At 42.0% G+C, this 25527-nt stretch overlaps 1 protein-coding gene across 1 annotated transcript in view; it reads right to left on the bottom strand.

The window, feature by feature from the left end:
* The window catches only part of APC (APC regulator of Wnt signaling pathway), a 117008-nt gene that overhangs the window by 32709 nt on the left and 58772 nt on the right, over positions 1–25527 (bottom strand). The window contains exons 3-7 of the mRNA XM_088477686.1: positions 25129–25213; positions 22068–22269; positions 19426–19534; positions 16377–16490; positions 14820–14903 (exon numbers count right to left, since the gene is read on the bottom strand). Coding sequence (XP_088333812.1) covers positions 14820–14903; positions 16377–16490; positions 19426–19534; positions 22068–22269; positions 25129–25213 — 594 coding nt within the window. The remainder of the gene's footprint in view (positions 1–14819; positions 14904–16376; positions 16491–19425; positions 19535–22067; positions 22270–25128; positions 25214–25527) is intronic.

Here is a 25527-nt window from a genome sequence, read left to right as displayed (position 1 = left end):
TAGATCAGGCTGTTAAATCTCTCAAGACGTTCAAGGCCCCAGGCCCAGATGGTCTGAGTGGGGAGTTTTTCAAAATATTACGTCCCCAAATCACAGAGACTTTAACTAATGTATTTAACTCCATAATGGATAGTAAAATAATCCCTCACTATTTTAATTCGGCCATTATAAAAGTTCTGCCGAAGTCAGGCAGAGACCCCCTTTTGCCTTCATCATATAGACCCATTTCTCTACTTAACGTAGACTATAAATTATTGACAAAAATTTTAGCAGAGCGGTTGAAGTTGATTCTCCCGTCTATCATACACCCGGACCAAACCGGGTTTATTTGTGGCAGAAATTCTGTCACAAACATTAGGAAAGTCCTTACGGTGCTGCAGTCTCTGCATATGGGCGAGACGGGTGATCCCAGGTTCTTGTTGTCTTTAGACGCAGAAAAAGCGTTTGATCTGGTAACCTGGGATCACCTGTTTGAATCTCTGCGTCGGTTTGGTATGCCCGCCCTTTTTGTTGAGATCATACGATCCTTATATACTTCTCCCCTTACTCAGATTCTCACTAATAGATATTTGTCACCTGTATTCTGTACACAGAGAGGGACGAGACAGGGTTGCCCGCTTTCTCCACTTTTGTTTGCAATTGCGCTAGAGCCATTGGCGATAGCAATAAGACAGGAAACGGAGGTAAAGGGTATTACTATCAGAAACCAAACATGTAAATTGTCTTTATTTGCAGACGATATGATGCTTTTTATATCTGATCCCCTACGATCCATCCCTACACTTCTGGATCTAATTACCACATTTGGATCATTTGCAGGTTATCGCATCAATGTGAGTAAATCTGAGTTGCTCCCTATTGATGCAGCTACTTTTTTAGCTACACATCCCCACATAGCCTCTCTTTTCACAATTGCAACACATAAATTAAAATACTTAGGTATACTTATACCAGCTCAATTATCCTCTCTATATGCTTTTAATTTCTCTCCATTGCTAAATAGATTAAACTCCCAACTCCAGAATTGGAAAGATCTTAAACTCTCTCTACTCGGACGAGTAACTGTAATAAAGAGTGTGGTGTTCCCGAAACTAGCCTATCTTTTACAAACTTTACCCATTACTTTAACAAGAGCGGATGTACTGAAGTTTACGCAGATCTTTTTTAAATTCATTTGGCAGTACAAGAAACCCAGAATGCCGCGTTCCCGAGCTTACCTACTGAAAAAAAATGGAGGGCTGAGCATCCCAAGCATCTCTGCATTTGCAAAAGCTGCCATATTCCGATATATAACTGATTGGTTATTACATACCGATCACTATACTAATCCTGACTTGGAGGAAGCATTATTTCACCCATATGCCCCAGCAGCCTTGTTACACACCCCTAAAATACACATTCCTAAGATATTTTGTTCTAATATTTTATTCCGGGACACTTACACTACGTGGTTGAAGGTCAATACACATTTGGGGAAAAATCCTTTTTCATCCCCGTACATCCCCTTATGGGGTAATCCCTGTTTTCCCCCTTCACTTGACATTCCTCTTTTTAAAATGTGGAATCAAAAGGGAATCATGTCCATCAAAGATGTATTTGATCCGGGTGGCAATTTGCTCTCCTTTGTACAATTACAGGATAAATATGACATCCCTCGTACACAATTTTTTATGTTTCTACAAGTACGTCATTTCATTCAATCCTTAGATAATCCTTTATGGATCTCAGTTAACACAGATACAATGGGTCGCATTCTACTCTTATGTCGCTCAACCAAATTCAGAATAGCTCATTTATATAAATACCTGATTGAAATTCCTATACATGCTTGGGCACCAGTTGCGGAAGCTTGGCACACAGAGATACCCGAATTATGTGACTTGGAGCCATTTGTTGCGAATCTGGATCGTGTTTTACCCTGCCTTAAGTCAGCGAGACTTCAAGAAATTCATCTTAGAATTTTAAATCGTACATATATGTCCCCGGCCCAACTGAGACATTTTGTGCCACTGGAGGAGGGAAATTGTGTGAAATGTGACTGCTCTAATGCCTCTCTCTCGCATAACCTCTGGTACTGCAGAAAGATCCATAGATTTTGGAATAAAATTTTGTATCTAAATAATACAATACATCTTAAATTGTCCAAAAATGCGGCAGCTCTTATTTTCGCAGAATTTTCAATATGGGAGTCTGAGTCCTCCTTGGGCCCATGGAAACCTGCTCTGAGAGTCATGGTTACAGTAGCTAAACAACTTATCCTTAATTACTGGATCTCAAAATCAGCACCTACACTAATGGAATGGAAAATTGCGCTGCTGGAGGTAATTTATGCGGAGAGACGTATGGCTATCTTTAACATCGAAAGAGGGGTACGGATTTTTTCCAAAAAATGGGAACCATACATACAATGTTTACCGGTCCAGATTCGGAATAACATATGGAAAGTCTTTGATCACACGGAATGGTTTATGCTAAGAAATATCACTTAAAATGCCCCTATTGTTGCTATTTATATGTATCTCTCTGTGAATCCCCCCAGACAAGGTATCTCTCACCTTCTGTCAGTGATTCCCCCTCTATTTCACCTTTCTTTCTTCTTTTGTTTCTTTTATCATTTTATTCTAACTCTCCCCCTTTTTCTAATATAATTCTGCATTGATGTAGATTATATTGACGCAACGATTGACTGATATACCGAAGTTGATGTGATAATTGGTTAACTCAAAATTCAATCGCTGCTTACACTGGCTCTATAAGTTGCATAGTTTGAGTGACATTGATTGTATATTTACTTGCATTTCTATACGGTGTACTATATCGATTTTTTTTATACAGTATTTGTAATTTTGTAATTTTCTACATTATATTATATTCAAGTACTTTGTTTCTTTGTACTTTGACATAATTTCAATCTATATTTGTACTATTTTCCAAAAAAGTTTGAAAAGATTAACAGTAGTTTGTATATTGTTTGTTCCAAGAAACAGACTAGTCGTTTATCAGATAATTTTATTTTCTTTAATTCTTGGATTGTGCAATGTATAATTGTTTTATTGCTGTTCAATAAAAAGATATTTAAAAAAAAAAAAAAAAAAAAAAAATTAAAATAAATCGAATATAAAAAATTCAAACAATACATTTATTATTAGTATTGCTCCTGGCCCTATAGCTACTTCATGAGAAAGTATGTATCTGCCAGCCCTAAGCTTAGGAGAAATAGGGGAGAACACTTTTGGGTCCTTTTCTGGTGTTGCTCTAATTGTATAAAAGCAACTATGGAATGATTTCAGAAAAAACTTATGGTAGACTTACCTTAATAACTCCTTTTCTTCGAGGTCCACAGGGATACCATGGAGTAATGTGGTTGGAGAGATCCAGGCACTAAACAGTTAAAGCTTTCAGCTCCCAGGATGCCTCGGATCTTCCTCCATATATACCCCACCCGCAGCAACAGGTCTTCAGTTTTGTTATACAAGCCTCAAGGCAGGAGAAGTAAAGAGGAGAAGGAAGAACAATCGTACACCAGAAACACTCTCACACAAGATGAGGGAATCAGTGACCAAAAGAAAAGAAAATGTACCCAATGTAACCAGGTGCGTCAGGGTGGATGCCCCGGGGACCCTATGGACCTTGAAGAAAAGGAGTTATCAAGGTAAGTCTACCATAACTCTAATTTTTTTAATCAGGGTCCATAGGGATCCACAGGGATACCATGGGGATGTCCTAAAGCAGCTCCCCTAAGGGTGGGGGACGCTCCTGAGCAGAAAGGAGAACTCGTCACCCAAAGGAAGCATCCTGAGAGGCAAAAGTATCAGAGGCATAGAACCTAAGAAAAGTGTGGACAGAAGACCACGTGGCTACCTTGCACAACTGTTCAGCAGAGGCACCACGACTAAAAGCCAACAATGGCCCTACAGACCGAGTAGAATGTGCCGTTACCGTGTTTGGGACAGGGAGATCAGCCTGTGTATACACCTAAGAGATAGTCATACCTAACCATTGAGCCAGGGTCTGCTTGTTAGCTGGCCATCCTCGTTTGTGAAAACCATACAATACAAAAAGAGCATCTGATTTTCTGAGTTTGTACACTCCCCATATATACGGAGAGGCACGAACTACACCCAGGGAGGCTTCACCTACAGAGAGGTCTGGAGCCTGAAAAGCTGGAACTACATTTTCTTCATTTACATGAAAACAGGACTCTACCTTAGGAAAGTAACCCTCCCTTGTATGAAGAACAGCTCTATCCTGGTGAAAAATCTAAAATGGGGAACGACAAGAGAGCGCTGCCACATCAGAGACTATGCGTGCAGAAGAGATAAAGAGAAGAAAAAATGTGTCTTCGCTGTCAACCATTTCAAATACACAGAGTCCAAAGGTTCAAATGGGGGAGCTTGTAGCCCCTTAAAAACCAAATACAGATTCCACGGTGCTACTGGTGGGACAAGAGGAGGCTGAACTCGCAGAACTCCCTGAAAAAAAATTCAAACATCTGGTAATGAAGCAATATAAGGAATGCCAAACCCTGTAATAGATGAGGGCAGAGGCAGGCTTTCTCTAAGCATCGTTTCAATCACAGAGCTGAAGAAACCTATGGCTCTTAAGATGGAAAATTCAAGAGCCACACAGCCTAGGCAGAAAGTCTTTCAAATTGAATACGGAGTAAAATCAAAACCAGGCGAAAATGACGTCAGAGACGAAAAGTTTTCGCCAAAAACACGTGAAAAAGGCTTTTTGCTCCAAATTGAATACGACCCCAAGTCGGGTAGACCCCATTTGTTCACCAAGAGCTGAAACACTCCCGGGTGAAGAGACCACTCTCTGGTGTGTATGTCCTGATGACTTAGGAAGTCTGCTTCCCAATTGAGGACTTCCTTCATTGCTGCATGACTGTGTGCCTCCCTGATGACTGAGACAGGCCAGGCCTGGCCAACCTGTGGCTCTCCAGCTGTTGTGAAACTACAAGTACCAGCATGCCTTGCCAGAGTTTTAGCATTCCCTAATAGCAAAACTGTGGCAAGGCATGCTGTGACTTGTAGTGTCACAACACCTGGAGAGTCACAGGTTGGACAGGCCTGAGATAGGCCACTGTAGTCGCATTGTTGGACTGGATCTGGACCAGCCTGCCCTGGAGCAGGTTCTGTGCCATGATCAGTGCTTTGTATACTGATCGCAGTTCCAGAATATTTATTGGCAGATGACTTTCCTGATTTGTCCATCTTCCCTGAAAGGTGTGATGACCAGTCACTGCCCCCCCTATCCGCGAAGACTGGCGTCCGTGGTGAGAAGCACCCAATTTGGAATCCAGAATGGGCACACTTTGTTCGGATGATCCTTTCTTAGCCACCACAGAAGGGAGAGACGAACCTCTGCAGTGATAAGGGATCCTCTGGGACTTTATTAGATGATACTGTCCATTCCACCTGGAGAGAATCAATTTTTACAGAGGCCTGGAAAGAAATGAGCATACCCCACCATGTCGAAGGTGGATACCATTGATCCCAGGACCTGCATCGCTGATAGGACGAATGCCCATCGCTTGCGTACTCTCAATGATAAGGCCGCAATCTTGTCCTCTGGTAGAAAGACCCTCGGCGCCTGAGAGTCTGGAAGTGCTCCCAGATGTACCATCTGATGTGTTGGAAAAAGACAGGATCTCTTTCAATTGATGATCCAGCCATGCTTCTGTAGGCAGGCTATGGTCAGCTGAAGATGGTGTTGTAAAACAACTGGAGTTTGCGCCAATATCTGAAGGTTGTGCAGATATGGTAGTATTCTGACTCCCTGACGCCTGAGATAGGCTGTCATGACTGCCATTACCTTGGTAAATACCAGAAGGGCTGCTGATAGGCCAAAGGCCAGCGTCTGGAATTGGTAATGTTGTTGTAGGACAGCAAACCATAGAATTGTTGGTGGGATGGCGTAATAGGAACATGCAGATACGGATCCTGAATGTCCAGGGAAACCATGTAATCCCCAGGTTCCATTGCCAAAATAATTGACCGAAGAGTTTCCATACGGAACTTGGGTACATGGATAAACCTGTTGAGGGTTTTTAGATTTAGAATAGGTCGATGAGACCCATTCGATTTCTGAACCAAATATATATTTGAATAATAACCCCTCCCCTGTTGTAACATAGGAACCGGTATTATTACGCCTGCCTGCAGCAGGGAGTGAATGGCCTCCTGAAGGGCCACTCTGACCACCCCTGATGGAGGAATTGTGCAAAAAAACTTCTGGGGAGGATGCCCCCGGAAAGTGAGGACATACCCCTGAAAGACCACTTCTCGGGCCCAGGCATCTGTTGTTGTTTGATGCCAGAAATCCGCAACTGGAGGAGAAGTCGGTCTCCCACCCTGGAGGAAGCCCACCCCATCAGGCTGAGGATTTGTCATCCGGCTTAGAAGCTGGATGTCTGGCCGTCCCAGACATCTTAGTCGCCTGGTTGTCCTGAGAAAATTAGACGGCCTGGAGGAAGACTGTTCCTTTGCTCATCCCTGAAGACGAAAAGACCGAAAAGAAAACTGCCTAGACTTCAATGTCGCTGTAGATGGCAGACCTGCAGATTTTGAAGCTGCCAGAGTAGCTATTACCTTATCTAACTCTGCTCCAAAGAGTATATTTCCATAAAAAGGTAAGGATTCCAGAGCCTTTTTTGAACCTGTATCAGCTTTCCAGGATCTTAACCAAAGGACTCTGACCGCCACTACTGACGCTGCTGATGCTTTAGAAGCTAAAGTTCCAATATCTACTGCAGCTCCTCCTAAATAGGAGGCCACTTCCTGTATGTGAGAGATATACTTCATCTGTTCTCTGGTAGCATCTGGTAGAGAGTCTTCCAATGCCCCCGTCCATTCTTCTACAGCTTTGGCTACCCAGGCTCCAGCCATAGCTGGATGAATAGCAGCCCCCTATGATGAAAAGATTGCCTTAAGACATGTTTCAATTTTCCTAACTGTAGAATCTTTAAGAGCAGATGCTGGCGGAATAGGCTATGTAGCATTTCTGATTAAATGCGTCACGTGAGCATCCACAGTAGGATATACCTCCCACTTAGTACATTCAGAAGTTGGAAAAGGATACAACGATGTTAATCTTATATGCACATAAAACCGTGGGATGAGTCTGGAAGCTGACGGTCTCAATGTCGACCGCCGGCATCCAGACTCTCTAGTCCCGGCGTGGTACTAATGACAAGCATTGAAAACTCGACGCCTGTCATTAACCATACGCTGGAAGACCGACGCCCGGCATACCGAGTGAAGGTAAGCTGGGCACGGACAGCCACGGAGGGGGGGGGGGGGGGGTGTTAGGTTTAGGACTCCCGGGGGGACTTAGGGTTCGGCACCCTCCCAGGAGGTTAGGTTTAGGCTAGGGGAAGGGGGGATTAGGGTGAGGCACCCCCCGGGGGATTTAGGATTAGGCAGCGGGGAAGGGGGGGTTAGGTTTAGGCACTTAAGAGGGGGGATTAGGGTTAGGCACTTGGGGGGGGAGGTTAGGGTTAGGCACCCCTAAGGGAGGGTTAGGTTTAGGGGGAAGAATTAGGTTAGCGATACTTGCCTTTAGGACGATCGGGATCTTCACCCTTGCCGGGCTGCTGCGATTTGAACCACCGGCCATGCGGTAGGTATTATGCGTGTTACACCCAAAACCGTTTATGCGTGTTACCCCATGCCTCATCCATAAGCTCAATGAGCTGTTAAGATTTAGGAAACTCCATTTTGACCACCTTCTGGTGTTTAAACACTGGAGCCTTCTTACTAGGAGCTGGTTCATCATCTGAATATCTAGGATTGATTTAACCGCCCTCACCAAAGAAAGAACATCCACTGAGGACGGATAGTCCTCCCCCCCGAGCTAGACCCTGGAGAGGAACCCTGCGCATCATCTGCTTCATCTGATGATGCGTTTGAATCCATATGCTGAGTTGACTGATAAAAAGATAACTTGCGTTTAGGTGCCTTAGTAACTACCATTCTGCTTGCAACCGTTGACTGAGCCATACTCTGACTTGAGTGGGCATTAGCATACATCAAGGAAGGATGTATAGGTGTAAACATTTCATGCTGTGAGTACCCCATACAAGGAGGCATTATTGGAGTAGCCATACGATCCACAAACTGCTCCATAACCTGAGACAAGGAAGACACCCAAGATGGCTCTTGCACAGGGACTGGTATACTGGACTGGTGAGGTGGCTCTTTATAGCAGACAGCACACAAACCATCCTTAATCAAGTCCTGAGAGGTCAAGCCCGCTAAACAGGCTTTACATGAAATCAGTACAGGGGCTCGCTCCGCCTTTTACTTTTTGACATATCAATTTTAAAGCTAACAAAGCAATGTAATGTGACAACCTTCACAAATAACAATTAAATGTGAAGTATAAGAAAAAAAAACACACACCTGCCACAGAGGTATGAGGAGAAAAACAGTGATAGTTATAACTGACAGTCAGAAACCAAAGGCAGTATAAATACAGCAGCTAGCAAACAGTCACATATAATGCATATGCAATTTAGTGTCATTGGGTTCTTAATCAACTACTCAAAATACAATGCTTGGTAGGATATCGAGCACTATATACCTGAACAATGGGGGAGGTATACAGGGAGACTGACCCAAAAACCTCCTGAGACCAACAGCTACAGCAGCGCACCGTTAGTGGACTGTGAGCGTCTCATATACACGAGGCGGGTAGGAGGAGCGACCCAGACGTGTGAAAACCTTTGATGGGACCGCGTCTGGGTCGGAGCTGCGGGGGGAGCGTCTACCTCCCCTAAGCTGCTTCAACCGACCGGGTATGCTGGCCTCGTGACAACAGAAGCATCTGCTGCTGATCCCCGGCGTCAGACGATAGGGCCCCGGTGGTCTAGTGAGGACGCGAACGCTCTGGGTCCTGACTGCAGCGGCTTCCGGTGCATCTCCTAAGCTGGAAACAAGGACTGTCGCGCGCGATTCCCCGTAAGCAAGGAATCGCCTTACCTGGCATCTCTGTGCATCTGGTTGCAATCCGGGTCCCAGCATCGCTGCTAGCACGCTCAGCCGAGGCCCACCGGAATCACCAGCTCTATTACTGGCATTGCGGGCCGGCGGAGGTAGATGGAGTCACAATATATGTGTCTTAATTCAGACGCTCAGTACTGCCAGCCCAAAAACATAGAAAATAAAATAAAACATAAAATAAAAGCTTAGGACTGCCTGGTTACCAAGGTGCGTCTGAATCGTGCCGCACCAAACGAACAAGTGAAGGTCTGTGGCTGGGGGTGGGGTATATATGGAGGAGGACTCGAGGCATCCTGGGAGCTGAAAGCTTTAACTGTTTGATGCCTGGATTTCTCCAACCACATTACCCCATGGTATTCTTGTGGATCCCTATGAAGCCTGAAGACGAAATTCTGTTTTGTGTTTTACTTGTTTCTCTCGTAGCAAATCATATCTATACTTATAATAAAGTTGTAATGGTTGTGTCTGTACATAGACATTATTTTGAGAAATGTACTCCTTGGGACAGTATATGGACTATGGAGACAATTTTTTACCACCGGAATTATTGTTTGTCTGTATGTTCTTTCCGGCATCACACAAAAACTATGGGATGAATTTGGATTGTGTTTTCAATATTGTATAGCTAGAAAGAAACTGAGGTATGGTATTATCGCAATGTGACAGCAGGGAGAAGACCACTAAAAAAATTAAGCAACTGAAGCTTGACACTCGGTGTGTGCAGGCTCCTCAAGCCCAAATGACTATATATATATATATATATATATATATATATAAATCTACATATTGGGGACAAATATACTTTTAGGGACGGTTTATGAACTATGGAGACAAAAAATATTTTTAGCAGAATTTAAACAGGCTCCTCTAGTCCAAAATGACTATATGTATATAAAAATGTATAATATGAGATATGGTAAGAACTTACCCTTGTTATCTCTATTTCTACGAAGTCCATAGGGTTCCACAGGATACCTTGGGGTATAGGTGTGACGTCAGTCGCAGGGCACCAAAGAGTTAAGCTTTCAGCCTCCCAGGATGCACTAGGTCCCCCTCCTATACCCCGCCCCCGGGCCAAGGCACCTCAGTTAGTTACCAAGCCATAGGCCGGAGGAGGAGAAGGAAGAGAGAGAACAAAGATCTGGACACATACAAGAATCACATTCTCACCAGAGGGAGACGGAAAACCGGTGACCAGAGCAAAGCCCATCTGCAGCACAGGTGCGACAGGGCGGGAGTCCTGTGGAACCCTATGGACTTCGTAGAAATAGAGATAACAAGGGTAAGTTCTTACCATATCTCATATTTTCTACTTCAGGGTCCATAGGGTATCCACAGGATACCTTGGGGATGTCCCAAAGCAGTATCCTTTAAGGGTGGGGACGCTCCTGTGCAGAAAGGAGAATCCGCCGCCCGAAGGAAGCATCCTGAGAGGCGAAGGTGTCAAACCTGTAATACCTCACGAAGGTATGGACAGAAGACCACGTAGCAGCCTTGCAGATCTGAACTGCCGAGGCACCACGTCGAGCTGCCCACGAAGGACCCACAGACCTAGTGGAATGAGCCCTCAGAGAAGGAGGGACCGGTAGGCCTTCATGAAGATAAGCTTCAGAAATAGCCATACGGATCCAGGCTGCCAAAGTTTGCTTTGAAGCAGGCCAACCCTTTTTACGGAAGCCAAAGAGGACAAACAAAGCGTCCGACTTCCTAAACGAAGAAGTGCGGTCAACATAAGTCCTTAAGGCCCGCACAACATCCAAAGAGGCCTCACCCACGGAAAGACCCGGTGAGTTAAAGGCCGGAACAACTATTTCCTCGTTAATATGAAACTGGGAAACAACTTTGGGAAGAAACTCGGGCCGAGTGCGGAGCACTGCCCTGTTCCCATAAAAAACCAAGAAAGGGGGTCTACAAGAAAGAGCCCCTAACTCAGAAACACGTCTGGCCGAAGCAATGGCCAGAAGGAAAACAGTCTTAGCTGTTAGCCATTTAAGATCCACTGAGCCCAGTGGTTCAAACGGCGGTCCTTGGAGAGCCCTCAGGACCACAGCCAAATCCCAAGGCGCCACAGGTGGAACAAAGGGCGGCTGAATACGGAGAACACCCTGCATAAAGGTGCGCACATCCGGGATTGTAGCAATCCTACGGTGAAACCAGACAGATAGGGCCGAAACCTGTACCTTCAAAGAAGCAAGGCGAAGCCCATGATCTAGTCCCGCTTGCAGGAAGGCGAGAATCCGAGACAGACGAAACTCCCGCGGTGCATAACCTCTCGGTCGACACCACTGGAAGAACGTATGCCACACGCGATGGTATATCCTCGCGGAAGACGGTTTCCGAGCTCGTAACATGGTACGCACCACAGAGCTGGAAAACCCCCGGGACCTCAGCATGGCCGTCTCAACAGCCACGCCGTCAAAGACAGCCGAGTCAGGTCCGGGTGAAGGCAAGGACCCTGAGACAGAAGGTCCGGTCGTAGCGGCAACCGCAGAGGAATGTCCACGGACAGACCCTGAAGGTCTGAGAACCAGTGCCGTCTGGGCCACGCGGGAGCTATCAACAGGAGCGTCCCTCCTTCCTGTTTGAATTTCCGGATTACCCGTGGAAGAAGGGAGACCGGAGGGAACAGGTATGCGAACCGGAACGTCCACCGGACGGACAGAGCATCCACCAGAGACGCCCCTTCGTCTCTTGTGCGAGACCCGTACACCGGCAACTTGTTGTTGTGCCGGGACGCCATGAGGTCGATTTCTGGAAGACCCCACCTGTCCACCAGTAGTTGAAAAACGTCCGGGTGCAGGGACCATTCCCCCGGATGAACGTCCTGGCGACTTAGAAAGTCCGCCTCCCAATTGAGCACTCCCGGGATGAAGACCGCTGATATGGCCGGAAGATTGCGCTCCGTCCAAACCAGGATCCGAGAGACCTCTACGAGAGCCGCCCGACTGCGAGTTCCTCCTTGCCTGTTTATGTAGGCCACGGTGGTAGCGTTGTCCGACTGGACCTGCACCGGGCGACCCTGGAGAAACCGCTGTGCCTGCTGGAGAGCATTGAAGACCGCACGGAGTTCCAGAAGCTCCGATTCTGTCGGCGTCCACCTGCCCTGGAACAAGCGTGGACCCGAAACTGCTCCCCAGCCCCGAAGACTGGCGTCCGTTGTCAACAGGACCCAATTTGGAACCCAGAACGGACGTCCCTTGTTGAGGTGGGTCGTCTGTAACCACCACCACGCTAGCTGTGACCCCAGACGCCCACCAGCATCCCCGGATCAGTACCGGCGTTCTGGTACCGGCGGGGTGTAGGGAAGACAGCATGGACGTCAGGACTGACTGTCCATGCTGTTCATCCAGTTGTGCAGCCACAGCTGCATGAAGAATAAGCTTCAGGGGCTCTTCTAGCCCCCACTCCAACAGGTGCACCCGACTCCGGCCGGGCACCAAACTAAACTGAGGTGCCTTGGCCCGGGGGCGGGGTATAGGAGGGGGACCTAGTGCATCCTGGGAGGCTGAAAGCTTAACTCTTTGGTGCCCTGCGACTGACGTCACACCTATACCCCAAGGTATCCTGTGGATACCCTATGGACCCTGAAGTAGAAATATACAATATATACATACATTGCACACCCCGAAAGCAAACAGTTATATATGTATCATATATAAATACATACAATCAGGTCCATAAATATTGGGACATTGACAGAATTTTCAGATTTTGGCCTCCATTCACCATCACAATGGCTTTGAAATGAAACAAACAAGATGAGATTTAACTGCAGACTTTCAGATTTAATTTGAGGGTAATTACATCCAAATCAGGTGAACGGTGTAGGAATTACAACGGTTTCTATATGTGCCTCCCACTATTTAAGGGGCCAAAAGTAATGGGACAAACTAAACAATCCTAAATCTAAACTTTCACTTTTTAATACTTTATTGCAAATCCTTTGCAGGCAATTTCAGCCTGAAGTCTGGAACGCATAGACATCACCAGACGCTGGGTTTCATCCCTGGTGATGCTCTGCCAGGCCTCTACTGCAAATGTCTTCAGTTCCTGCTTGTTCTTGGGGCATTTTCCCTTCAGTTTTGTCTTCATCAAGTGAAATGCATGCTCAATCGGATTCAGGTCAGGGGATTGACTTGGTCATTGCATAACATTCCACTTTTTAGCCTTAAAAAACTCTTTGGTTGCTTTTGCAGTATGCTTCGGGTCATTGTCCATCTGCACTGTGAAGTACCGTCCAATGAGTTCTGAAGCATTTGACTGAATATGAGCATATAATATTGCCCGAAACACTTCAGAATTCATTCTGCTGCTTTTGTCAGTAGTCACATCATCAAGAAATACAAGGGAACCAGTTCCATTGGCAGTCATACATGCCCACGCCATGACACTACCACCACAATGCTTCACTGATGAGGTGGTATGTTTTGGATCATGAGCATTTCCTTTCCTTCTCCATACTCTTCTCTTCCCATCACTCTGGTACAAGTTGATCTTTGTCTTATCTGTCCATAGGATGTTGTTCCAGAGCTGTAATAGCTTTTTTAGATGTTGTTTGGCAAACGCTAATCTGGTATTCCTGTTTTTGTGGCTCACCAATGGTTTACATCTTGTGGTGAACCCTCTATATCCACTCTTGATTGTTGACTTTGACACATATACACCTACCTCCTGGAGAGTGTTCTTGATTTGGCCAACTGTTGTGAAGGGGTTTTTCTTCACCAGGGAAATAATTCTTCTGTCATCCACCACAGTTGTTTTCCGTGGTCTTCCGGGTCTTTTGTTGTTGCTGAGCTCTCCGGTGCATTCTTTCTTTTTAAGAATGTTCCAAACAGTTGATTTGGCCACACCTAATGTTTTTGTTATCTCTCTGATGAGTTTCCTTTGATTTTTCAGCCCAATGATGGCTTGCTTCACTGATAGTGACAGTTCTTTGGATCTCATATTGAGAGTCCACAGCAACTGATTCCAAATGCAAATATCGCACCTAGAATCAACTCCAGACCTTTTACCTGCTTAATTGATAATGAAATAACGAGGGAATAGCCCACACCTGTCCATGAAATAGCTTTTGAGTTGATAGTCCCATTACTTTTGGCCCCTTAAAAAGTGGGAGGCACATAGAGAAACCGTTGTAATTCCTACACCATTCACCTGATTTGGATGTAATTACCCTCAATTTAAATCTGAAAGCCTGCAGTTAAAGCACATCTTATTTGTTTTATCTCAAAGCCATTGTGGTGGTGAATAGAGGCCAAATTATGAAAATTCTGTCAATGTCCCAATATTTATGCACCTGACTGTAGATATATATATCTCAAAATCTATTTTGCAGGAAAATCCAACTATATATTAAGCACAAATCAGTCTCATGAAGTATACATGTCAGTCCAGTAGATGGCACACCAAAGCAAATACTACATATAGTGTCGCTGCTCATGTTGCTTGCAACCTTTCAATGTTACTTGCAACCTTTCAGTGTTATTGTAGATTATGTATCTTGCTCACAAGTTAGTAGCCCAAGCATCTTTTTGTGTTAGTCCCTGAAGGAAAAACTGCAAATATTGTTTACAAAGACATTTTGTGTTCAATGTCTACAAAATAAAACATACATCACAATATTAGATGCCACTACAGTCTTTGTAAAATGTGCTCCGCTGAGCAATAACAGACATCCACGCGATCAAAAGCTGCGGGCAAGTGCTAGTAATAAATATATTTACTTTATACAACCAAATAATCAATAAATATATAAATAATAATCATAAATCAATATGAAATGTATTCAGACATGTATATAACGTCACTGACCTCTGGTTCTGCGGTTTGGGATTGCATCACCTGCCGGATCCGGAACAAGTCCTTCTCAATTTGCTGGATTCTTGCCACTCTTAGCTGTAAGACATCACAAAACGTACAAATATTAAATAAAATCTGCCAAATTTCTTCTTTGCAGTTATATTATGTAATTAATCTAAGACACTAATTTTTAGAATATGAATTTATTTGTATAAGAATCACAACAGTGAATTTTCCTGACAAACTCGCTTTCATGTTTCTTGGTTCTTAGTCACTTACTGTATTAGAGGGATGTGAATGATCCCGTGAACACACTGTTGACATCGTTAATAACTGCAAACTGCACTTTAAGTATACATCATTTATAATTGTAAATAAATTATTTTTGACAAACACTATTCTACAGTTATGAAATGATCAACATCGCTGTAATCATTGTGCAAAACATTTCTGCTTCTGCTTTATATTAAAAACTCTTTTTAAATGAGTAGGAAATACTAAAAATGAGCTTTTCTGCATGCTCAAATAGCTTTATTCCTTGGCCTAAAGAACCCCATTTGTTATACATGGCTGTGTTTGTATATAACAACATTTGTGTGACATGGGGGGAATTCAATTAGCCACGATAGATTACCGTGGCTATTTAATGCCCCCTGGGGAGTAAACGGCACTACCGGGGATTTTTTTCAACTGCAGAGACAGGCGAAACAAAATCCTCGACAAGTGCCGTTTTTTTTTTTCGCAGTCGCGTTCCCGAAAACACATGGATCCAGGAACTTATCCCGGATCCATGTGCTTTCTTCCGAAAATGGGAAACTTTTTGTACAGTAAAACAAATTGCACAGTATGATCACAAAGTGAACAGATATTGCTAATGCTCGGCATACACTATACAATTATCTGTCAGATATCTGCCCAATATGGCTTGTTGGAATAAAAACCTGGTAATGTATGGGAGCAAATGTCAATCGACCACTTGCTCACAAACCCTAGAAAAAAAAAAAGACAAAAATAGTCGTTCAGTCCAACTGGTTAAATCAAACGAATTTAACCAATCATTTATGTCCGTTTTCCAGTGTTTGGACCAAATGGTTGAATGTCATTTGCTCCCATACATTACCAGGTTTTCATTCCAACCAGCCAGATTGGACAGATAATTGTATAGTGTATGCCCAGCATTAGGAATGGGAAAATAAAGCAGATCATTGAAGAACTGATTTTTTTGGTCTTTTCACATCAGTTTTAATTAGGACAATATGAAATAAAAATTGTGTTTTATAGTTAATTGTTGATGGCAATACACTGAAGATTGCTTAGACAGCAGATGAGCCAGTATAAACCAAACGTTCCAACAAGTTATTTATATCCAGCTTGCCAATAGAACATTTGCTCATTAAACTTTTACTAAAATTCTATTTTTTATTCTCCTTTCTAAATCACCTAGCTGGCTAAATAAACTCATCCTACAGTTTAAAAAAAAAATATGTGGGATAGTTGCTATGGAAAACACGATTTTTAAATACATACATATTGCAGTTCAATGACTCGAAGTCCCACTTTATGTCTCACCTGTGCTCGTTTCTCCATGTCCTGACAGGTCCCCAATTGTTCCTCCATCGCAGCTCTGATCTGTCTGGCCTCAAACTCCAGCTGTCTCCTGGTCATGTCCGTTTGTAGAGAGAACTAAAAGCCGAACAAACCATTAAACTCTTACAACAAAGGATGGGGACACTATACATAAAATAATTTAACTTGTCAGATAACAGTGAGGGAAAACAGAATAGGTATGATTTGCCAACAGTCACACTGACGACAATTACAGTATGCTGACATGGTAGTAATGTTAAAGAATTGTAATCTTGTCAGCACTATAACTTTGAACATGATAGCAGTGCCAGCCCAGTAACAATGCTTTAGCTAATGCTAGTGCCGTGTCGGCATACAGTGTTTGACATTACACTGCCAACATGGAGATTGTTGATATTGTGACTGTTGCATAATAAACTAACTCCCAGGTTTTGTGGGACCTTGCATTAACGGAACAAATGGACCGAAATTAATTGGCATTTGTTTTCCGGATTTCAACTCCCAACATAGGGAAATAGAAAAAAAACATTTAAAAAGCATTGGTCTATATTACAAAGGGATCCCATCTTGGGAAAGGCTATTCCGAGAAAACCAGTACACATAAAGGGCAGACTAGATGGGCCAAGTGGTTCATATCTGCCGTCAAATTCTAGGTTTCTATGTTTCAAGTTCTATATACCGTAAGGCAGCCAACCTTAAAACAAAGTTGATCAGGAGTGCACACATTGGCACCAAAAGTAATTTAGTAGCCATCAAATCTGTGGGTTTCTATAGGTGGCCTCTGTTTGAGCTGTAGACATATAAAAAAGTTAGGCAATGAGAAAAAAACTACCACTGTTAATTTTAATGGAAAGGAGCATAAGATATAAGACTTTATTACGTGCAATAAAAAAAATATAATATATGCTATAGAATGTGGATGTGGCAAGAGGAATTTAAAACCCGGATTGGGGAACATCTCCGGTATATTAGGAAGGGATTGGACTCTCATTCGCTTTCTGCACACTTCAAGACGGTTCACAACTGCTCTACAGATGGGATTAAGAACTTTTATGGCATCAAAATAGTTAAAGGCTACATTAGATGTAACGATAAGACATCAATCACTGCCAAGGAAGAATTGAAATTTATATTTCATTACAACACCCTAGCTCCTGGGGGCCTGAATCAGGACTTTGAGACCAAATGGTTTTTATAGAACTTTTTAGTAAATTATGTCACCTCTCCTTTTTTTTATATACATGCTGGTTTGTAGTTTTTATGGAGATTTTCCCTTGATTGTTATTTGCACATTAGTTTGTACCCCTGTAAAGAATTTAATCATAGTAAAAATATTACATGGTAAGATTATCCTATGTAATATTTATATAATGGAGTTTCTGTTATCCATGATAATTTATGACTTTTAGAAAATTTGTCCACGTCTTTATATTCTTGCTATTTATTGGATTTAGAGCTCCTTATATTACGGTTTTACATTTTATATGTACATAATATATTTGGAGTGAATGAAATAGATCAGGTCTCTAACCTCTAATTTATATTTTTAGGATAATCTTTAGTAAAGACCCAAAAAGATGGTTACCAGGGCAACAGATATATAAAGAGAAGTTCCTGGTTGCACCCGATACCGGAAGAACGTCTGTCGACAAAAGACGTCAGTTCCGATATGATAGAACCACGGGGGAACGGAAGCTCTGTGTTCCCTTCACTATTGATTCCGGTTACTGACGGACATCGCAATGAAGTCCGGACGCCAAATGATGAGCTGGGTACTTGTGTGCTGGACGTGCAGATCAAAGGATGTGACGTCACGAACCAGGCAGAGAGGCAACACGTGCGGCGGGACTCGGCAGGAGTATTGTACTGATGTATTAACTATTCAGAGGCAGGGATTTTTTTAAGAAATAAATTACAAGTTGTAAATTGGTTTATTGTTGAGGGCATCTAAGATGCCCTAATATGATTAGTTCCATATACCTTGAGAAAGATCTGCAGGAGCGGATCGAAATGCGTTGGTAACCGGAACTTTTTATGTATATGGACATTGCTGCTGTCACTATTGGAAGCCTGTTTTTGGATGGTGGATTTCCGGACTCCATTATTCTACAAAAAACAGGTCGTTACTTCCATCTTTTCTGTACTGTGGCAATAGCCATTTGCCTTTGTATACTTTTTATTTTGAACTACATTATATTAAATTTCACAATATTTTAAACAAGTTCCATTTCCCTTATTATTTTATGGAAATCATGCATGGGGAGGATTGAAGCTTGGAAATAATTTGGTGTAGTCTCTGAGATGTTGAAAGAAACCTTGATGAGCCTATATTTGAGTAGGGGTACGCATCGATTACCATTTGATCCATTGGTATCATAACAGAGATTCTATTTCCGTATAAAGGCAGGAGGAAAAAGATACCTTGACAAGATTACCCCTTCTTGCTATATGTGAGTTGGGGTGCATCATCTTTTTAACATCTGGAGATTGTTGGAGGACTAAAAATACCTATATTAGATATTTTATCAAGAACGACGTTTGTTCCTTTATGCGTTATGTTTTTTTCATATACAATATGGAGAACATCAGAATGGTTTAAATCCTGCATAAGGAATTTGACCACTATGTCTTGAAAGATACATTTTAAAAAATGCCATAAAATGATTGAGTATTCCACCTCAACTCTATGCTGTTAGGATAGTCTGCTCCTTTTAGTATATATCTTGCAGTCTTGCTTCCAGGGTCCTCTCTTTCCTTCTTCACATAATACTTCCCTGTCCTCAAGACCAAGCACAATGTACAGCTCACTGCCTCTAATACACACTAAACAATCTGATTGGCAATCACCTCAAAGCTGAGGAAATACAGAAAAAGATGCAGATAAAAATGGAACATAAGACGCTTAGCCCCTATTCTACATTACCTTAAATAAGACCCATTATTATATTAGATTACCTATCTATTATTGTAATGTTTACTTTTGTGCTCTCACAAAAGAAGTTGAACTGTGTTATGAGCTGCTGACACTCACGTTTTCGGTAAGAGGAAGTCCATCGATTCTTTTAGTGAGGTTTTGTAGTTGGGCATAGTACCAGTCTTTCTCTTTTTCTTCCTTTTCAAGCTCAGCAATAAGTAAAGACCTAAATAAGAGAGTGATATAAATATGTAATGACTCTGACTAGAATTAAGAACATACATTGATTTCATATAGTACCAGGAAATTTGTACTAGACAATGAGCTGGTCAATCATATTTCTGCATACTTGCACACAATTCCAGACCTGCATTAAAAAAACTCTTATGGGTGAACAATGATATAGGTAAGCCATTTCATTGTGCTTAGCTAAGGCTTATTTCCTTTATATGCCTTTTAATCATTTCTAATGCTTTTTTTTTCTGTTGACAAACCATAGAAAAAAAAGGATTTTTTCCCTGTGTCATTTCACATTATTACACATAACTTAACTTATGGACATCTATGGTTTGATTTCTTTGCATGTGTGGATTGCATAGGTTGTTGCTGACATTTGGTGAAAATTTAATTACAATAGCCCCATTACAAATATTTTTACTGAGAAAAATGTTGATGTATTTTTAGGGATGTGCAGGCTCGGATTAGTTCGGATATTCCTGCCAAATTCTGATTTTTCCCGCCAAAAATCAGGTCTCAGAAAGAGGCAAAAGTCATCTTTCATGGACAAACGTCATCATTCCTGGACAAAAGTCCATGAAAGATGACATTTTGCCTCTTTCTGAGACTCGATTTTTGGCAGGAAAAATCCGAATTTGGTGGGAAAATCCAAACTAATCCGAGCCTGCACATCCCTAAGTATTTTACCCGCTGTACATTTTCAAAGACACATCTCATTATGGTTAAATAAAATCTACACACCTGCTCCCTAGAGATGAGATTTATTAAAAAAATTAATGTAGTTATTCATACAACTGAATGCAGAGTTTTACAACCCGTGTTTTTGTGTTTTACTGATGGGCTCATTGTGGGAAAATACTTAACATAAGCACGTCATGAATAATCTTTATCAAGCTAAGTAAATCATATAAGGCTGCAGCCTTTGTGGGGCATATTAGTGCAGATAAACAAAGTGCCCATGGGACAGTAAGATAACAAATTTAACAGTGTGCAAGTGTTCCATGTATTAACTGGGGATAGAAACTCATGTAACAGCTAATATAAAACATAACCAAATACAAGCTGCCTAACATAAGCATATACAAATAACACTCACAGATCTATAAAAAGAATTTTTGGGAGCCTATCAGAAAATATTTGTCATAAAGTTGCCCAGTGCACAATCGACGTCTTGGCAGTAATCCTATACTGTACGCTGCAGCCTTCTTTAAAGAAAACGGCAAATGACCAAGAACAACGGGGAATACTCAACTGTACAAGGGTACCTGGATAGCTACTAAATGATGACAATGCCAAATAAATGACTATTACTAGCTATTTGAAATGTTCCACTACCAAGAGTTGTAATCTGAAGGTGATGAAAACACATTCAGAAATACACAGATTTCAGACAACTATTAAGACTGAATATGTTGCAAATGTTGTCACAGTAAGCAGACCTTCCAATGGGATCTGCCACATAACTAATACACTTTTTTTTTTATTTTTTTATAACAGGTCAACCTTTAACATTAGACATGATCTTAAACAACAAAGCTGGTGGCTCAATAGCAATGGTAAAGTACCAGGTGACAAAGGGCAGCCATGCCTAAGGCCTCGTATCAAAATGGCTCTGAAATCAAGCCATTATTATGGATGAAAACATGCCCTGTATTTTTGAATAACAAATTAAAACCATTAATAAAAAAATATCTCACACACACACACACACACTCTACAGTAAATTCCCCAGGATTCCACAGGAATATCTTCTAATTGCAATTCAGATATATTGCCAAATAAACTGACCTTAGTCCCTGAGCCAATGTCAAGCTGTTTTCTACACTAGCTGTAATGTGACTGGCATTCGAGGGTGCAGGGCACTATATACTGATGTGGAGAGGAAAAAATGGGATGTCTACAACCCCACAGAAATGTATGGGACATCATAATGAAAAGGCCATTGACAAGTGGGTTAACATTCTTTGAGTGCACTGAAATGTATTTAACAGCATCCCCAAACAATTGTACAAAGAATCAAGTATGTACCCTACTCGGTATTGGCACATGATAGAATTACATTTCTTTGTGGTATAAAAGTCAAATTTTAAACATCAGTGGGTAATGGGCCCTAAGACTCTGATTAATATGACATTTTGTATTCCTAAACCTGAGAGAACCGGACATTTCTGGATTTGCTTTTGAATATATAAACAGGACAGCGGAGTGCATCCTGGGACCCATAGGAATGTTGGGGGCCCTAACAGCAAACAAAGGGTTACAGGAAAGGAACATCTGTGTTGCATGTACTACTCCCAGAATTATGTTTTTAGGTCCAAGGGGAATTCTTTAAGCGAGATAATGGGACATCTAGTCACTGTAATAACTTAACTAGAAACTGGCTTAGTTAAAGCTCCCTGCTGCAATACAATTCAACAAACAGCGATAAGTAATCTGAACACATAATATCAAGAGGATAAATACCAGCTTTATATTGGTTAGTTTTATGCAACATGTCAAACGCTATTCACATAATTATTTACCTCTCCTTTTCCAGTTCCTCTATGAAGCCAGCACTTTCTTTGCTCCCATTGGCAAAGCCCCTCCGTGGAAAGGAACCCATGGGGACTGGGCTGCACTCCCCAGAGTGGCCAGAGAGGGAGCCTTCTCTGCTCCCATAAGACCGGAGGGAAACCTTTGATTTCATTTTGACCCCAGGGAAGTTACTGCCATCCAAATGTAATTCTGTAAAGTGGAAAACAATCGAATATCAAATGTATTCTGGCTGACACAATCTAAAAATCTTACAATGTTAGATTAATGTATACATCAAAATAAATTAATAAATAAAAAAGAACCAAGGAAGAGAGACGTTTTAAGAAAAATGTGATAGTTTCATAAAAAGAGAAATTACGCATTGCTAAACTCTGGGGGGAAAATGTACAAGCCTGCGAGATGCAGGTAAAGGCGCAATTCCAGCAAATTTGCCCGATGTTTTAAAGCAGCAATCATTTAAAAGGCAAAACCACCTGTTTTAAAGCAGCAATCATTTAAAAGGCAAAACCAGGTGGATTTGCATTTTAAAGAACTGCTGCTTTAAAACATTGGGCAGACTCGCTGGGATTGCGGTGATGCCTATATCTCGCAGGCTATTGCATTTCCCCTTAAGATAAATTACAGGATAAAAGCTGCAAAGCACACATTTATATACAGTCAGGTGCATAAATATTGGGACATTGACAGAATTTTCAGATTTTGGCCTCTATTCACCACCACAATGGCTTTGAAATGAAACAAACAAGATGTGCTTTAACTGCAGACTTTCAGATTTAACTTGAGGATAATTATATCAAAATCAGGTGAACAGTGTAGATATTACAATGGTTTCTATATGTGCCTCCCACTTTTTAAGGGGCCAAAAGTAATGGGACTATCAACTCAAAAGCTATTTCATGGACAGGTGTGGGCTAGTCCCTCGTATTTAATTATCAATTAAGCAGGTAAAAGGTCTGGAGTTGATTCTAGGTGTGACATTTGCATTTGGAATCAGTTGCTGTGGACTCTCAATATGAGATCCAAAGAGCTGTCACTATCAGTGAAGCAAGCCATCCTTCGGCTGAAAAATCAACACAAACCCATCAGAGAGATAGCAAAAACATTAGGTGTGGCCAAATCAACTGTTTGGAACATTCTTAAAAAGAAAGAATGCACCGGAGAGCTCAGAAACACCAAAAGACTCGGAAGACCACGGAAAACAACTGTGGTGGATGACAGAAGAATTATTTCCCTGGTGAAGAAAAACCCCTTCACAACAGTTGGCCAAATCAAGAACACTCTCCAGGAGGTAGGTGTATATGTGTCAAAGTCAACAATCAAGAGAAGACTTCACAAGAGTGAATATAGAGGGTTCACCACAAGATGTAAACCATTGGTGAGCCTCAAAAACAGGAAGACCAGATTAGAGTTTGCCAAACAACATCTAAAAAAGCTATTACAGCTCTGGAACAACATCCTATGGACAGATGAGACAAAGATCAACTTGTACCAGAGTGATGGGAAGAGAAGAGTATGGAGAAGGAAAGGAACTACTCATGATCCAAAACATAGCACCTCATCGGTGAAGCATGGCGGTGGTAGTGTCATGGCGTGGGCATGTATGACTGCCAATGGAACTGGTTCCCTTGTTTTTCTTGATGATGTGACTGCTGACAAAAGCAGCAGAATGAATTCCGAAGTGTTTCGGACAATATTATATGCTCATATTCAGTGAAATGCTTCAGAACTCATTGGAAGGCGCTTCACAGTGCAGATGGACAATGACCCGAAGCATACTGCAAAAGCAACCAAAGAGTTTTTTAAGGCTAAAAAGTGGAATGTTATGCAATGGCCAAGTCAATCCCCTGACCTGAATCCGATTGAGCATGCATTTCACTTGATGAAGTCAAAACTGAAGGGAAAATGCCCCAAGAACAAGCAGGAACTGAAGACATTTGCAGTAGAGGCCTGGCAGAGCATCACCAGGGATGAAACCCAGCGTCTGGTGATGTCTATGCGTTCCAGACTTCAGGCTGTAATTGCCTGCAAAGGATTTGCAACAAAGTATTAAAAAGTGAAAGCTAGATTTAGGATTGTTTAGTTTGTCCCATTACTTTTGTCCTCTTAAAAAGTGGGAGGCACATATAGAAACCGTTGTAATTCCTACACCGTTCACCTGATTTGGATGTAATTACCCTCAAATTAAATCTGAAAGTCTGCAGTTAAATCTCATCTTGTTTGTTTCATTTCAAAGCCATTGTGGTGGTGAAGAGAGGCCAAAATATGAAAATTCTGTCAATGTCCCAATATTTATGCACCTGACTGTATGTATAGGATGTGAGGTCCATGAACAGCTGTGATCTTGGCAATTATGGGTAGATTAAAAGTGGAAATAATTTATAAGGCAAAACCAGATTGATTTGGTCTTTTAAACTATTGCCACTTTAATTTCACAGCCTATATTGCCAAGATCACGCCAGTTCATGGAACTCGCATCCTATTACATATACCCCATTGATAAAAATAAATAGTGTTTGCTCATGCTCTCTAGCACCTGCAATGATATTACTCTCAGAAATGCTAACACATTACACTATTAAACTTTATGGCTGAAGTTTAAGACTTTAGACTTAAGCAGTAAAGGATGGGTTTACAGAATTACATTACAATTCCAAAGAAACAAAGAGTGCTAAAATAGTCAAATGTCTGCAATGTTTAAAACAAATACATTTCTCCTCATAGCAGAGAATTGCGTTATCAGCACATGAGAAATGCTATAAGCAACCGGAGACAAAGCTGTTACGGATCAGACCATTTATAGACGGAGATGTATCAACTCTGCTAAAGAGGGCAAGTGGAAAAGTGCCCATAGCTAATAGTTTATAGCTATCATTTAATTGATAAATGAGAGCAAGAAGTTACTATGGGCAACTTCCCCACTTGTGCTCTTTAGAACGTTTGATACCTCTCCCTATAAGCGTTTAGCTGAGCTGACTAGCATTTACTGCTGTTTAAGCCTTGCTCAGAGGGAATGTCATATTCTTTTGAACTTATCGTTAATGAGATTACCTTTCAGCCGTTCCAATAGATCAATTTGCCCCGAAGAAGCCATGGCTTCATCCTCAATGCTTCCTTGTAGATGTTTAAGAACCTCCTGCAACAAAGAGTGCAGCACAATCAGCAGCCCGATAACCAGCATACCATACACACTGCTCAATAACAAACCAAGCTCTGCAGTCTTTATCGGCTGCCTAGATGCCATGTCACCGAAATGAGATATCGTTCGGTTTGCTCCTACAGGAATCTATATTACACTCTAAGATATTGAGGTTTTGGCACAATGCCACCCAAGCCATTTTACCTCAATACTGATCAAAAATGCATATATATCAATGCTCTAAATGCAATGTAAATGTAACCTGGAAGCACTTAGAATGTTATACAGCTACGGTCCAAACGTCTAGATAA

Source organism: Taudactylus pleione, unplaced genomic scaffold, assembly GCF_031769625.1.
Source record: "Taudactylus pleione unplaced genomic scaffold, aTauple2 ptg000202l, whole genome shotgun sequence".
In the NCBI taxonomy this organism is placed as follows: Eukaryota; Metazoa; Chordata; class Amphibia; order Anura; family Myobatrachidae; genus Taudactylus; species Taudactylus pleione.
The sequence above is the reverse complement of the archived record's forward strand: the minus strand, read 5'-3'. Positions and strand labels throughout refer to the sequence as shown.